General features: G+C 32.9%; 1 protein-coding gene across 1 annotated transcript; it reads right to left on the bottom strand.

The window, feature by feature from the left end:
* Positions 1–3063: 3063 nt before the first annotated feature.
* On the bottom strand, positions 3064–14064 carry LOC132719501 (zinc finger and BTB domain-containing protein 14-like). Its single transcript, XM_060703272.1, has 5 exons — positions 13946–14064; positions 8828–9001; positions 6432–6588; positions 4792–5385; positions 3064–3843 (listed from the first exon to the last, which is right to left on the bottom strand). Exons 2-5 carry the CDS (start codon positions 8909–8911, stop codon positions 3359–3361), a joined length of 1320 nt encoding a protein of 439 aa, XP_060559255.1. The 5' UTR covers positions 8912–9001; positions 13946–14064; the 3' UTR covers positions 3064–3358.
* Between the last annotated feature and the right edge of the window lie 3718 nt (positions 14065–17782).

The raw sequence follows: 17782 nt of genomic DNA, 5'->3' as shown, positions 1-17782 counted from the left end.
GGTATCCAATGGTTATGGTATCCAATGGTTATTGTACGGTATCCAATGGTTATGGTATCCAATGGTTACGGCATCCAATGGCTATGTAATCCAATGGTTACAGACTATCCAATGGTTACAGTATCCGATGGTTACGCTATCCACTGGTTATGGTATCCAATGGTTATGGTATCCAATGGTTACAGATTGTATTTTAAATGCCTTCAGTTGTCATGGTATTTGTAGTGCATAAAGTTTATCAGCAGTTATAGAGTAGGATTATTATATGAGAACCTTGACCATTATAAACTTGTATTTGACACATGTGGATATTACGAGGCTCAAATGAGGAGGTAAGGCTGACTCACAAGGCATAGACACACCCAGTGTGATATGTTTTCAGTCTGTAAAACCAACGAGAGCCAATCGGATTAATTTAAATCAGCACCTAACAAAACATAATCCTATAGGCTTTCATATAAGATCGTAACTTAAGTCAGACTGTATGAGACCAAAGACAAGTAATAGAGTTAAGATACTCTTATAATGATCCTTATAATTATATCATACACTCACAATCAAAATAATTATATTATATTCAAAATGAGAAATGTAACAAACATGCCATATCATATATATACATGTATTCATCTATATAGTAATAAGACACACTCTCACCTCTAACAATTAACATCAAAAATGTTATACTCTTTAATATTCAGATCTATAATTTTCTAAATTTCAAAAACAAGGTAAACAATATTATCTATATCAATAAAATGCAAGTCAAAAACACCTTAAAACATTTGCAGAAGAAAAAAAAACAACATTATGATTATTTCTGCAAATCACACAAAATAAAGAAAAAATATGTATATATATAAAAATCATCACAGATTCTATCAAATAATGCTACTGAATTGTAAAAAAAAATAATATAAACACAGATATGTATTAATAATGCTGTTTTGATGATAATGATGTTTATCACATACTCATGCCGATTTTCCCGCTCCATAAAAATGGTACTGCACGTCTGTGCATATTTTTTGACATGACATAATTTGTGTTATACATAAAGATAGTGTAAAGATGGAAATTTGTTAGCGTTACACTGTATGTGAGTCAATGAAAAATTATTCTTTTGCACTTGTAACAGTTTTTATTTTGGGTATATGATAAATAGAATATCATATTTATGTAGGTTTATTACTGAACAGATGCTCGCACAGTATAATTTTATTTAACTGGTTCAATTATATAATTTTATTCAACTTGTCCAATAAATTCAGTATTGAACCTACACTCATTCAATATCCTCTATTTGTTCAAATTTTGGCTAAATAAAAGATGCCAGTATCACACTCCACGAGAAAAAAAATATATTAAATATAAAGTTACATTTCTACACACTTCACATTATTTTCTTATTAAAGCGGCCTTTAGCTTTTCTAAAGGTTAAATGTTATTTTTAGATAAATCATTTCATATAATTGTCAAATAAAAAGAATCAAGGTAACAAATGAACTTTGAAAATTTAAATTAAGTAAACAATACGGAAACCCCTTGATACCTCTAATCTGGTCTGCTTTCTATATATAAATCAGTAGAGCTCAAGACTCCTTTCCCATTCTATTTTTAGAAACGAACGTCAATGGCGTACTATAAATAGCTCTCAGGATGTTATTTTGAGAAGACTTCACAGTCATGTGATGATTTTTTCCAAGATAAAATAACTGAAATACTTAGTGTGAAACAACACAAAATTGTTTTTTTCCTGCAGAAAAAAAAAAGCTTAACGCGGCTTTAAATAGACTGAGAAACGGAGTACATAATAATTCACAAAATAAGAGAAGGAATGTTAGTATGCAATATCACATCATTTATGACGTTATAAATAATAAAAAAAATATATGAAAATTTCTTCTCTACAAAATATAGTTCACAATAAATTTACTGACTCAATTTATATCTACGAACTGTACAATGAAAAAATAGGTCAAGTTGATTTACTTTATATTTATGAACTGTAGAATTAAAAATAAGTTAAGTTGATTTTCTCTCTATTTACAAACTGTATAATGAAAAAAATAATTTAAGTTGATTTACCTTCTATTTATGAACTGTATAATGAAAAAAATAAGTTAGGTTGATTTACTTTCTATTTACAAACTGTAGAACGAAGAAAAAATAAGTGAAGTTCTCTAACATTGTACAATAATGCATGTCTTTGGTGACTATATTACCATGGATCTCATCTCCCAACCCTTAATCTATTTCCTAAAAGACATGGCTTCCATTAAGTTTTGAAATTTGGAAGTCAGAGACTGCAAAATGTCTGACACTGGAAGTCACATTATATAGGTAAAGAAGGAAAAGTATTGTATTTTGGAAATCAAAGGTGAAAATCAAGGAGTAAATGAGTCCCAAACTTCCATTTACAGAAGCCCTGTAACAGGTATGTCATCATACATCCTGGATCATAATAGAAACAAGTGAATTCAAATTTACACTTTTGTGTCATTCTTGGTATATAAATACATGGTACATATTTCATTTTATAAATAACTTAAGACTTTTTTTTAATATCTTTTATAAAAAAATTCAAAATGATAATTATTTTACTGTGATTAAGTTTGTCTTCTTATCAATGGTGAGTGGTCTTCAGGTTTTATTTTATGTTTATATCACAATTAGTTTTTTTATTATCCTTTTTGTTGTTGTTTCATTCATGACAATAATTATGTGATATTGATTCTTGAAATGCCAAGCCATGTATTTATATACTGAAATAAATTATCATTATAAGTATTATTATTATTATAATATCTTAACTTTAATTCAGCTCAATCAAGTTCAAACTGGAACCTACAAGAGCAAAGATATCTTTGATATCAATGTTGATGACTCTTGTATAAAACATGCTTAATTTAACAATAACTTTATCACTTATTATTATTTCTACTTCATTTTTTTCCATTATTAGACTTTCCGATTTTTGATAATTGTTGGACACTTATTACATGTATTAGTTTAACAGATCATATTGGAAGTTATTCACCAGAAATCAACTTACTGCTGCAAACTGTATGTAAACACTTTTTGAAGATATTTATGGCCACAGTGTTTAATAACCCAAACATTTACCCAACTATGAGAGTTGCTTCCCTTTTATATTTCAAACAGTTCACTTGATCTGTAAACTTTGATCTTCAGCTCAATTAACTTTCCTCAATTTATGGATGGCGTCAAATTTGAATCGATTTATCATCAAATGTGAATAAATTGCTGGTTCTAAGTTACAACCAACTGGCAACCTCTTGTATTTCAGCCTATACACATATTTTTCAGGCAGTGAAAACCACTAACTTACATATTTTCAGATGGTGTTGTTTAAATCCGTCAGAGCCCTACATACATGATTCTGTAGTAGAGAGATTTTTCTAAACACCAAGCCGCAGAATTCACACGACATGTCCTTGAGATGAAGTTTTTTATGCGTGTTAAGAGAACTTGACTGTGTAAACCCTTTATTGCATATGCTACACACGTACGGTCTATGCCCGCTGTGTGTTCGGAGATGATATACAAGATGATGCCGCTCTTTGAAGCGTTTCGGACACAGGTTACACGGGTACGGCCGATCTGTGTTTTCGAGATTCAGGTAGTTTTCAAGTTCAGCTTTGCGTTCTTTCAGACTCTTCTGCATATTTGATTTCCTGTTTCGACTAAATAATTTCAATTTGGGTTTGGTTTCTTTCAATGGTGTTACATCATGTATTTTGGATGATCCTAGGTCGGTTATCATATCTGCTGTATCTATCCCTCCATTCTGAAAATGACCTGCTCTCATCTGATCTTCACCTTTAAAATGCAATAAAGGAAAAAAAACTATACCAATCCAATAATGAATCAATGATTTATATCAAAGCAGTATTTTGTTTGTTTTGGGTTTTACGTCACACCGACACAGTATAGGTTATATCGCGACGTTCCAGCTTTAATGGTGGAGGAAGACCTCAGGTGCCCTTTCGTGCATTATTTCAGGCACGAACAGGCACCTGAGTAGAACCACCGACGTTCCTTAAGCTAGATGGATAACTTCCTCACATGAAAGAATCCAAAGTCCCTGTCGGGATTCTAACCCACAGCGGTGAGGGGCAAGTGATTTGAAGTCAACAACCTTAACCACTCGGCCACGGACACCTCCTTTATTAAAGCAATATAACAGAAGTACTAGTACATTGAAATAACCTGCTTTATAATTTAGAGATATACTATCTGTATAAGTGAATATTTGTACCTCACAAAAAGTTTGAAAATGTCCAAAAACAGACTTTTTGTGTGCGAAAATATTTGCGAAAGTACGATTTTCGGAACTCCCATCATATAAGCATTCTTGTGATAACAGCTTTTGTTGGAATGAAGTTAATTCCTACATAGTGTAGTGTGTAAAATAGAAAAATGCTTAAAGAAATATTATGTAAATGTTCAGTTGACATTTTATTATGAACCTTTTTCGTTATTTTTTCACAGTGTGAAATATTAAAAGAACATTAAATAATGCTATACATTTGTTTGTATTTAGAGAGATGGTACTTTTAATTGGTTTTATTAACATAGTAACTGGTGCACCTGTGTAACTTTAAATGATGAAAGGCCACAGAAGACTATACGAAGTTGATGTAACTTTTGCGGGCTCAATTTTTTGCAAATTATTTTGATTTGCAAAACTCACAAATATATATCCATGTCACAAAATTTACCACTCATACAGTAAATTATTTTTTAACAAATTTTAACAGTTCTTACCAGAGAAGTGTTCAGTATCCATGTCAGGTTCATTTTTTTGTCCGGCCACAATCTCATCACATACATTAGCTGCCTCATCTGCTCCCATGTCTGAAGAATCTGTCCCTTCATACACACCATCTGGGCTGTGGTTGTCTACCTGGCTAATCGAGTCAACTGAGTTCTCTGTGTACAAAGACTCAACGCTGCCATCTTTTGTAACCATTAGATTGTCAACATGAACTTGTTTGTTCACCACATCAGTTTTTACTGCAACTTGAGACTGACTGTGGTTTTCTGGGTGCTCACTGTCACTTTGACCTTCCGAGGTCAAGGGGTCAAGGTTACTGGTAGGGTACGAGGTGAACATTGCATCGTAATCTTCAGTACCTGGAGTTATATACTGGAATGTAGGTTCTGTTTTGATTTCTGTTTTGATTGTCTTGCTAGGTTTTCTCCGCCCATGTTCGGCTTTCTGACTGCCTGACCTAGATATACTGGTTGTCAAGGAGACAGGGTATGGTTCAGATCGTGTAGTATTAGGTCGTCTAGCAGACCAGCTTTTTCTAGGTTTTGATTCTTGGAACTCTTTTGTCTGCTTTTGTATTTGATTTCCTAATGAAAGAAAATGAATCATTTTTAACCAACACTCTGAAATGCTATTTTAGTACCATGATGCAATATCAGCATTATGGAATGCTATTTTTAGTAACATTATGCAATATTCAACTTGTCATGCATCATGAAACAGTTGGTGAACATTTTTCATGATCAAGGGGGAAAAATTAAACGCTTTAAATGGGGAAAGTGTCTTCCCCCCAACCTAAAATACATAGGTTTGAGCTCCTAGTGGGGTCACAACCCTTTTCTACAAAAAGGCCCCCCAGTAAATGGGTTTTTCCCCGGAAGTAAACAGACTCAAAAAAAAGCTTCAAAAAAGAGGTCCAAAACTTTAAACCCCCAAATTTTTTTCTATATAAGGATGCCATCATGCCAAAGCCAAATTTTTGCCCTAATTTTGTATTTTCAAAAATACATGTAGGGGCCATTTTGTCTAATTTTTTATCTTTTTAAAAATTAAAAAAAAAGTTTTTTAAAAACCTTTTAAAAAACAGTTTAGTTCTTTTATTTTTTAAGTGAACTAGAACATAGTTGGGCATATGTTTCAAACACAAATATCTATTAACTTGGTTTCATATACATTTTATCTGTTAAAATTAAGGTTGTTTTTGTAAAATTTTTATCTGACCCACCTTATATTCATAAATTATATTTAAATTTTCAAAACATGCAAAAATATGTCTAACTCTGTAACAGAGTAGAACTTTGTTGTTAACAAAGTTATTTATGTCATATTTTACGGAAGACATTCAAAATTTCACCTAGCTTTTTCTAAAACTATAATTCTATTTTACAATTTTGATTTTTTTAAAGAGACATTATGCCTTTAAATTATATAAATTATAATCAATAGCATACAAATAAAAGTCAATAGCTTTAAACTTTCTAACAGATTTCATACATTATTAGTCAATCAAAATCAATTGGAAATATATGGCTTATTCAACATGTCCAGGTTTACTACACAATTTAATTGAGCATGGTATTCTGGTTCAAGCCAGTTGAATATTTCAATATTTAAGCATAAAATAATGAATTACTTTTGAGACAGAATCCTAGGAACTGTGATTTGATTTCATCATGACCTTCGAGAAACGTCTTGCCAAACTCGGAGCCTAGCTGCGTCAATGTACCCTCCTCTAGTGAAGCTGTGATTAGAACAGATTCTTCCCCCGTCTGCTGAGCTAACTGATTTACCTGACAAATATATATAAATATTAATATGGTTAGATTACATGTCTTATAAATAATATGGTTATTATATTACATGCCTTTTCCAAAGTGCCAACACATAGCATACAACCAGACCCATTCCCAATGGAAAATATGCTTTCTCCCCCCCTCCCACCCCACCCCCCAATCTTTAAAATATTCCCAATTAAACTGAAAAATCTTGATATCAAAACTGACAAATTTGCTGGAATTCATTCCAGTATGGTATCACATGTTTCATTATCAAATTTCAAAGTAATTTTTTTATGCTTTGAAATATATTAAAATTTTGCATTGGTTGAAATAAACAATTAGGCACAATTCAAAATACTTTACCCAAACAGCATGAAGGAAATTAAAAAATATATTTCCAAATTAAGCAATTTAGGAAGCAAAATTTCCCAAACTGGGCAAGGTACTTTTCCTGAAGCCTGGATTTGAATCTGATGACTAGTTAATTAGTTCATACATTTTACATGAACTAATGGCAGTTAATATCAAAATATAAGACTTGATAAAGATTATTATTTGTATATGAAGTAATAGGGATAATTATTTAATTTTACCCATGAAATATGGTCCTATATCAGTCAAATATATTTCATATTTTTTAAAAATAAATATGAAATATAAATATGAAAGTGGGCGGAGTCAAAACTCATATTTATTTCAAGGGACTTCTTTCGCCGTTTTGTTTGAAAAATCTGATAAATACAAAACAACTTTTCTGGAATATTGCTTTGAAAACTATCTAGCATGATAGAAAATGGTCTCACTAAGAAAATTAATCCGAACACCAATATCTTTAATTCAGTAGTTAACGCTGTACAGACGTTTAAAGAGTTGTTTACATGACGTCACAATGTAGCGCCAAACAGCGCGTGCTTACGCATAAATTAACTGCGCGCTGTACAATTGCAGTTGGTAGCAAGCAAGGGGATTCGTTTCCATTTTCTTTGATAATGAAATTAAATAAAAAAGTTATTTTTTCGTTTTTCGTGAAATATGGTATTGTGGCCAGACGCCCTTTCCTATGTCTGACCACTCGGGGAATTAGCTTTTAATTGTAACTTCACAATTGCTTTTGAGATTTATATAACAACAAACTTAAATGTCCACATTCAGTTTCTTTTTTTATTCCATATGATTTGCTAAATCTTTTACACCAGTCCACCTTATTATTAATTAACTATTATCTATTACAATATCAAATTAAATCCTTTTATTTCACTTCTAATCTTTCTACTCAATGTATTTTCTTTTTTTATCCTAACCCTCTTAACCTAGACTTAAACCTAAACTGACCTAACTTTCCCCCCAATCTGTATGTCCAAAATTCTATCCAAAAACAAAGTATCTGCCCCCTTTTTGAATTTAATCAATAATAATATATTTCTTATCTTTAATCTGTCTATCATAATTAATAAAACATTATCACATGTGCATTTTGACCATCTTCTAAGTTTTACATCAAGGATTTCACACCTAGTGATATTGCTTTAGAGAAGCTGAAGGAGCAGACCAAAACTAATTTCAGTCTATCCCCCTCAGCTTTCCAAAGAACCAAAATATGTTATTAGATCACACATTAGCATAATATTTTAGGTTGATCATAAACATAAAACAAAATATTGCCTGGCTACAGTATATATTTTCACTCAACATGATAAAATGCCACATATTTTCACTCGCCGTACCGGCTCGTGAAAATATGTGGCATTTTATCATGTTCGTGAAAATATATTCCATATTTCACGCAAACGTAAAAATATCCTCTTAGTATTGATATAAATATAGGCACAAGTTATAGAGTAAACTGTTTAAAAGGTTAATTAGCTCTGCATTAACTTACACCAGTGACAAGGCCAACATAAGATGGCCATGACAATATAGTTTCACTTTTTCTCTCCGAAAGGCGGAGCTAATAAAGAAAATAGTCATAAAATGAGCCGTGTCACGACAAAACCAACATAATGGTTTTGCGACCAGCATGGATCCAGACAAGCCCGCGCAGTCATGATCAGAATCCATGCTGTTCGCTTACAAACCCTATAACAAGTAGTGAAACTGATAGAGCAACAGCATGGATTCTGATCAGACTGCGGCATGGCTTGTCTGGATCCATGCTGGTCGCAAACCCATTATTTTGGTTTTGTCGTGACACGGCCTCAAATATTTTAAAGGAATAGAAAGTTATGAATATGAAAACATATATATGTCATACCAGAGACTGGATCTGATTTTTAAGGACAGCTTTCAGAATGGCTTTATATCCAGGTATCTGCTTGAACACCTCAAGGTCCTGCATGTTTTGAGCCTTTCCTTCTCTCTGTTACAATTACACTCTTACACTTCTCTATAAGACAGGGCACCCAAGTTTATTCTGTCACATTTATAGCTGGAAAAAAAAAAAACAACCAATAATAAGCCTTACTGTGATAAAATATCTTAAATGGACTTGTCCATCTTTCAGTCTACTGTAGAGAAAACTGCTAATTTCTTAAATGCACTTAGTGTCTATTCTAGAAATCGAAAAAACAGGGGGGATTTTTTATCAAAAAAGTGAGAATTTATTTTGTTGATTTTTTTCCCTTCTTTCTCTATGTTAAAAATTTCCCCCCTGCCTCTGAAAAAATAGGGGGGAATTCTCAAAATAAAAAAGTGAATCCCCCCATTCCCCCTCCTAGAATACACACTTTGCCAAACTTTCTCACAGTGATTTATACCTCCCTTTACAGATTATCATCACTGCCTTCGCAGATGTCACATTAGATGAAAGTCACATGAGTAACGTCAAAATTCAAATGTAAATATAGACCGTTACATAAACAAAAGAGCTGTCGGTAGGACAGCAAACGCTCGACCTATTCTTAGTGCTTGATAGTAAAAAAATGCTTGATACAGTTACCTCCTCCTGTTTACAGGTGGGGTTATGATGTTGAACAAGTGTGCAAAGTTTCAAAGCCATATGTCAATGGACTTTGAAAAAATTTGAACTATTACAAAAACTTTAAACGTAAATTCTTAGTCGAAAAAAAGGGGCATTATTCTGTCAAAAATGCTTGATAGAGTTACCTCCTCTTGTCTTCAAGTTGGGGTCATTGATGGGTGAAACAAGTGTGCAAAGTTTCAAAGCCATATTGTCAATGGACTTTGAAAATATTTTGAACTATCACAAAAACTTTAACGTAAATTCTAAGTCGAAAAAAAGGGGCATAATTCTGTCAAAAAAAATTGCTTGTTAGAGTTTACCTCCTCCTGTCTACAGGTTGGGGTCATGATGGTGAACAAGTGTGCAAAGTTTCAAAGCCATATGGGGTCTTATGGACCTTTGGAAAATTTTGAACTATTTGAAAAAAATTTAACATAAGTGGTTTTACGCGGACGCCGACACTGGTCGGGTGACTGCAATAGCTCTACTTATTCTTATCGAATAGTCAAGCTAAAAATCTAACGTCATGTTTCTCTTTCTGTTCTATTTTTAACTTTTCGTACTACGTTTGTTAAAGTAAATACAAAAAATTATCAAAAGTATACAAAAGAATGAAAATTAATTTCAAAAAGCTAAAAAAATATAAAAATATCAGAAATTCTGATATATATCGCACCGTGGTGGCAGAGATTTTAGTACTGATAAGAGGAGATCACTGCGTAGGAGATTGACACTGTGCAGCACAGTCAATTATCCATTTTTCACTGTTAAAAAAAATCCACATGCTCTGGAATTAAGAAAATAATACTCTTTTTTTTTCTCAAAAATCAATAAAAGGCGATTTTCTGACTTTTTTATGGTATAAATGTAACAAAAAAAATATAAGGAAGGAAAGAAAATTTGTTATCAAGGAAGGAAAGAAAATTGTTATTCTTGAATTTTGTATATTGAAATCATGTCAACAATGATGTTCAAATATATACATGTCTTGGCTGGACCGCAAGTATTTTTAACATTATAATTTTACCAAATAATAAATTTTTGTATATTTATGTTTCTCTACAAAATCACTCAAGATTACTTCTAGGGTTAAGTTATGGGTTAGAGTGTAGAGGTTATGGGGCAGGGTGTTCACTAGCCATGAAATATTGAGGGTGATTTTGACCATTTTCACCGACTGCAAGGCCAAATCCTATTGATTGTAACAAAATTTGACCCTCCAGTTAAAATCTTGAGGGTCAAAGCTGGCCTTTTGGAAATTTGAAGGGTCAAAGAGTTATTTCAAGGGTCAAATGGACACCCTGGTTATGGGTTAGGGTTTTAAAACTTGGATTTTGCTGCAGACAGATTCTAAAAGTGCTCCCATTTCTGTACTCTTAAGCTGTTAGCACAAATACGTCATATGGTTCTTCTGTAGGTCCTACATTTAAGTGTCAACCATAGCTGACATTGCTCAATGTCATTGATGTTTTGCATAAATTTAGGCAATTTTAAAAAGAAAAGTTCTCAAAACAAAATTTTCACTTTCTGCTTTTCACCCGGAACTTTTAATGGCAAACTGAAATCGCGAGAAAATACTATGGGGATTTTTAGTGGAAAAAAACCCCGACTGGTAAAAAAAAACAAAGCAATCCCCGGGGGAAAATCACAGAGATTCGCCGTGATATATCGCATATAAATGTTAATGTTCATGTACAATGTAGTCTTGTTAGAAAAATTCAATTACACTTATCTATTGCTTTAACAGAAGTATCATCATACATAATATCTTATGTCTAAAAATTGGTAGTTTTAAATTATTATTAATATCCAACATTTTTTTTTTACTTTTGAGCAATAATTAAACATGTATAATCGTTTCTTGGCAAAAATAAATGATAGTTTAAACATTTTTTCCTGATATTATAAAAAGGATGGAAGTCAATTGAGTTGTCAGCACTTTTTTGATGATTCAGCAACAATAACAGGTGTGTAAACATCAAAGATTGACAATTTCTTTAGAAGACCAGACTGTCATTTGTCAGAGGTCATCTCATGTGTAAATTTTGTGTATATTATTTTATGGAAACATTATATTCAGCGATTTTTTCCCTATATTAGTGGTATCGAATAACGACCCATTCACAAACGGACCTTCATAATTTTCAGACTGGGTCCCACGGAGCCGTTCACAATTCTGATAAAATTTCACAATTCTGATTAATTAAGCCTTTAATAACGTATTTTTTCCTCTCTTCTCATATTTGATGCTAAAATTTTTGCCTGTTGTGCTTTGTTATCTTAAAATGCGTTTAGCAAACATTGATTTCCGGTGCTTTGGCCCTTTAAATTTTCGAACTGTTTAAATACGAAACTTCTAGGGACGAATCAATACTGAAACAAGCGTCTGGTAATTTCTGTAAACATCATTCAAAATGTCTCGTAACAGTAAATATTACCTTAAAAAAAAATATAAGTTCTTACTGCTTAATAAGATATTAACAATAATAACAATCTTAATTAAAAAATTCACAATTTGTTAAGAAACAATGCTTTTTTTCACAATTTTTATGGTACCGGACCCATTCAAAATTCAGGGAAAAAATTGCTAATATTTCTTCTATTTATGGATGCTACTTTTTGTGCCAGTGTTTCTATGCTTTAGTGCTATGGAACTTCAACCATTGGCGATGAATTTCGGTAACATTTTTAAAACAGACATGCAAATAGCCGCCATCCAGAAATTTTAGGAGAAAAATCTTGCATATATGACTATGTTATTTCTACAGACACAAGTAAATACGTGTAATAAATTGATTAATGGTCACCCCGAGAGGGCAAAATGTCCCTGCTATATTTCACAGTGTTCCACATGACGATATTCAGCAGCGAGGATTTCAAACGATCGGGTGTTGAGCCAAAAGTCACAACTATTGCAGGGATGTCCCAGTGACAATCCACCCATAAAAAAAAATCGCAGGGATCCGCAGACTTTGGAAAAATTGTTAAAGGCTAAAGCTGTAGTAATTTGATATTCAAATGGTAATAATGTTGTTGAAATAAAAAATAGGAAGTGGCTAGCCGTACGGGCCCGTACGGCTAGCCAAAAGTTCTAGCCGTATGTGAGTCACGTACGACTAGCCTTGACACACTGTATTGGCTAGCCGTACGGCACTTTTCAAAAATATATGGAAGTCGAAAATGCATATGTTATTTTGTGTTTTTAAACGACGATTTTAATCAAATCTCCGCATTTGTCCTAGTTTGTTCAATTTAATAAAGATGCTTCGCAATTTTGCCAAAAAAAAAAATGAATACGTAAGTAAGCGTTGTATAATCTATCTTAATAAAATTAAGTGTCAAAGTTGCATGTTATAACGTCCTTAATTTTCATGCTTATGATTTGTATGAAAGATGAATTTTTAAATCTGTTAATTAAGCACATGGATCGAATAAATAATGATCGGAGGGGAATAATTAAATAAATAAAAAGAATATTAGAAAAAACGGTGAAAAGGAAAAATAATTTAATAATGCAAACTTTCCATAATGATGGACGATGGACAAACTTCTATACCGACGGTAATTGACGCAATTATCAGAGCCCAACAACAATTATTTTCGGTGTTTTTTTTGTTTTTGTTGTTTTTTTTTTTCAATTTAAAAATTAAACATAATGAAACAAAAAAGGATTATTATCAAAATTTTGTAAACTATTTCAATTGATGTTATTTAACTGCAACCAAATGCTATTTTTTCTCGACGTCTTGAGATGACAAAGTACATTCTTTACTATAGTCAACGCGTCGATTAATCTCTAAAAAGTAAACATTCTTGACTAAAATTCTCGCGTTAAGTCATAATTAACATATGCACTTCCGCCTTCCATATATTTTTGAAAAGTGCCGTACGGCTAGCCAATACAGTGTGTCCTGGCTAGTCGTACGTGACTCACGTACGGCTAGAACTTTTGGCTAGCCGTACGGGCCCGTACGGCTAGCCACTTCCTAAAAAATATAAATAATGCACATGAATTAATTGCGAATCAATGCAACATTTAACAAAAGTGTGAGCGCAGTTTCAGAATCTGTTTGCAGCCAGCAAAAATCAATTGTTTTAAAAACCCATACTCTAAACTGAAACACACTAACCCTAACCCATAACACCAGCAGTAATCTGATTAATTTTGTAGATAAACATAAATAATGAAGAAAATTAGAATGTTTACTGTTTTCGAAGCCAGAACTGCATATATCATTGTTTAATTTGTAACAATGCATGTCGTTTACACACTACACAGGTAAACAACAGTTGACAAAAATTTTTTCACTGTTTATAGCCAAAATTATAACTTATTGTCAAACGTTAACACACAATGTCATTCAATGTAACATACTCCAGAAAAATGGCACACATTCCAATCAACATTACCTTAAAACCATGGAAAAGCTTCTTTGCATCTGTATAAATTCATAGCATGCAACAAGAATTTACTTGTTTTCAATTCACAATAACCCTCCTTTTTGAAGAGTGCGTGAAATAGTTTCGTCCTCAATATATTTCGACCCATAGAGTATATTCAATAAGAGAATATGACTATAAAATCGAGGTGATTTAACTCATGGCTTAACTTATAACAGCGAGATGTTGTCGTATAGAAGATTCTTTAAATCTCGTGAAGGCAAAGGGCTACCTGGAGACCATAGAACGTACAGGTGCACAAGCGTTTCAATGGTCAAAGGGGGTTTCCTAGCAGTTTTCGGTCACAGGCCTGCACGAGTATCGGACTTAGGAAGAAAATATGACGACATTGATAAAAAACCTCTGTATTCATCTAAAATGTGTCAAAAACCAAAAGAAAAAAGTGAAATATGAGTCTCCTTAAAAATATACTGGGGCTCATATTTCACTTCTTTGTTTTTTTTTGGGGTGGGTGGGGGGCAGGGGGTTGACACATTTTTAGACAAATACAGAGGGTTTTTTTTATCAATGTGGTAATATTTTCTTCCCAGGTCCGATACTCGTGCCTGTGTTTCAGGCCTCAAATCGCACTTTTTTAACAACAACAAAAAAAAACTGATTATTACAAAACTTTGATAGCTTAAGGTCTTCAGCGTACCCGTTTATAACATGACGTGAACCGCATCTGATGAAAAAAAAAAATGTTAAAAAGCGGCTTATAAAGTTTTAGAAGCCAGAACTAAAACTTTGATAGTTCTAACAAAGTTAGATACCTGCCCAGCATAGTTTCAATGTTGCTCCTTTACTTTACTTTTTAATTGGAATACTGTATATATGTAGGCTTGAATATTACAACTTTTCTCAATTTTATGCAAAACTTCCTAGCAGTTTTCCGGACTTTTTTATTTTTGATATAATTCATTATCAGTAAGATCTGTTAAGATGATTTTATCAAAGAATTAAATAGACCTTTCCAACCTTTTACGTGTCGCCTGCAAATATATTGCAAAAAGTATTGATTGCCTGGAAATGGGTATCAGTTATTGCGCATAGTTGTATTAGAAACTTGAATTCCCCAGGTGTTGCTTATTATTTAATGTCGCTAGTTCTAATTAAAGAACAGGAAAAAACATGTAAATCGCTGTACTATTTTAACTGCTGTATTACATAAAAACAAATGTCTCTCTGATTTGCTGAAGTAACATATAGATGCCCTACTGGTAAAAATAACCTGTTCTGGATGAAAAAGATAAAGGGCCGGAAAACTGCGCATGTTATAGGGACCGGAAACTGCAAGAAAACCATTACAATAAATGGTAAGATATCTACGTTTAATCTTGAACAAAAAAAGAAATCTTACTTCTTTGAGTTATGTTATGCCAATTAACCAACAATAATCAACGAACTTTTTTATTTTCATAGCAGCTTTATATTTGATATAGCTAGAGCTCTAACATGAAATATACGACAGGACAATAATACTGCGTTTAGATAGCCTTCAAATACATGTGCGTAGATCTTTTTTGAAAATAATCAGAAGTTTCTTGAGTCATAGATTAATTAAATCAGATTAATCAACGTATCAGTCTAACGTCATATAATCCTAGCGCTTGTGGTTTTTAGAATGTCTCACAGAAAATGTTCTTGAAAAGCTCCAAGTAAAGTTTTTTCCTTGAATGAAGGGAACGTGTTACAAATTGTATTTTTGTAATTTTTTTAATGGCGTAAGCCGTTCTACACACTCCGACCCTCACACCAGTACGTGATCTCAGTGAAGTTTAATAAATTTGTTCGTATATTTAGTGGAAATCGGATTGCACCTAGGATTTAAACACAGCTGCATCATGTGGTATAATGAAAACGTGAAACATCCCTAACGCTCCCTGGTACCGGCCTGAGCAGTACTCAATTTTCAACACATCAATGATCCCGAATGACCTGAAAAAATATAACAACACTGTTCAAAGTGAAGTACGTACGGGGAAATTTTTACAGCTGCCACACGGTACTTGACACCTGCTGTTGTGAAGTATAAAAGCTTTAATTATGAACTGACGGCGCACTATCCTCCAAAATCTAAAATGACTTATAAGTACTCTTCTGGAGGACTCGCCCATTTTGGCAACTGGTTGCGAGTATAAATAAACGCAAATACACACGAAAAAGTGCAGGTAACTTTCGTTGTGATTGATAATGAAATCCTTTCTATGGTCATCCGCACTGTACCTCTGCCCTTGCGTGTACAAAATTAACCAGTTCATTGCGATATTTCAGATCTATTTTAAATACAGTATAATCCCTAGTTAAGACCAACTCGGATTTAAGACCACCCCGCTATTATAAGACCATTATTTAAAAGAACGGAATTTTCTGTTCTTTATGTCCATAGTTACATCCTCCAGAATAAGACTTACACTTAAAATTTGTTTGTACATAGCATGCAGTGTGTTCCGTACCATTTCAACATAACTATGAAACTATGCTAAAACATCACTGCATTCACTAGATACTTTGGACATAGTCAGTTTATCAGTGTTCTAAGAAACAGTGAAAAAGAACGGACGACTTGCTAGAAATCGCTTGTTGTGATAAATGAGTGTGTATCGTTCCCCTTGGCCCCGGTAATGAAAACAAATCGATCAAATTCGATGGAATAATAGCAAAGTTATCAATTAAAAACATAACTGAATCGGCGAAAAATCGGCATGTACCGTATCCGAAATGTCACGTGGTATGGTCACATTGGAAAGTGAAGGTACTGATAAACTGCTGGCTGAACTGTGCTCTGGTAAATTCAATGTGGCTGATTGTCGTGACCCGGAGTGAAAACTACCAACACCACCATCACATTATTCTTGTTTATGATGTGTTAAAATGGTGTCAAATTTTGCATCATATTGTTATTACTTGAAGTGTGATAACTTTACCCGTGCATGGAGCTAAATCTGTGCTCCATGCATGTATAACGACTACATTTGTATCCCCAATCCAGTGATTGATCTTCTACATGTACATTCAACCTCAGCAATACTGTGTTCTATGTGACCACGGTTTTAATTATTATAATTAAAGCCACGGATATAAATATACTGAGTATAGCCGTGTTAAAGCCGTGGAATGACGTTATATAGCATAATTATATAGAATATATGTAAGGTACGTACTTATAATTATCACCGAAAGAAAATATTTGAATGTATAGATAATGATGTACGACAAGGACAGCCAAATTTTAACATGCAAAGAGGTATTTCGAGGTATTTCGACTTCCATACAAAATTCTAAGACATTGCTTTTCGCCATTTGAATAAGCTATATTGAGTTAATGCCTTGCTTGGACTTTTAAAAAATATGTCCCAGACTTGATTAATTTGCCGTTTGTTCTGCCTAGTTTTTGATCAGCTTTATTTTTCTCTCTTGATATTTTATATAATAATCAAACAACTCTTTTATTCTATATTTTTTTCTAAAAACAAAAAACAAATGAAATTATATAACATAAATCTACGATCGCAACTAATCGGCCCTTTCCGTCAGTCTTCGGATTATAGATAATAGCCGAGACAGTTCCGAATGGTCAACTAGGGTATATCGATAGTTTCTGATGATTAACAGAGTTGGCTCCCCTTTTTAAATTGTGCCATTTGTTAGTATTTTTGTTTTCGTCAATAAGGCAACAAATAAACTGTGTGATAAAGGTTTCAATGTGATGACAACGCATAAATTTGTGACAAACTCAGTTAATAATGTCAAATATTTATGCATTGTTACGGAGGCTTTTAGATTCAATCTACTTCTAAATTTAGA

The sequence above is a fragment of the Ruditapes philippinarum genome, unplaced genomic scaffold (assembly GCF_026571515.1).
Source record: "Ruditapes philippinarum isolate M1 unplaced genomic scaffold, ASM2657151v2 ctg9959_1_1_1_1, whole genome shotgun sequence".
Lineage (NCBI taxonomy): Eukaryota > Metazoa > Mollusca > Bivalvia > Venerida > Veneridae > Ruditapes > Ruditapes philippinarum.
This window is presented reverse-complemented; position numbering and strand designations above follow the sequence as displayed.

What these genes read in the sequence shown, in the direction of transcription:
- LOC132719501 (XM_060703272.1), bottom strand. Translation starts at nt 8,911, where the DNA reads ATGCAGGACCTTGAGGTGTTCAAGCAGATACCTGGATATAAAGCCATT. An exon ending in CCTAGGATTCTGTCTCAAAA is followed by an intron (nt 5,386 to 6,431) that starts GTAATTCATTAT and finishes TTCTTTCATTAG; the next exon opens with GAAATCAAATACAAAAGCAG. An exon ending in GGATACTGAACACTTCTCTG is followed by an intron (nt 3,844 to 4,791) that starts GTAAGAACTGTT and finishes TGCATTTTAAAG; the next exon opens with GTGAAGATCAGATGAGAGCA.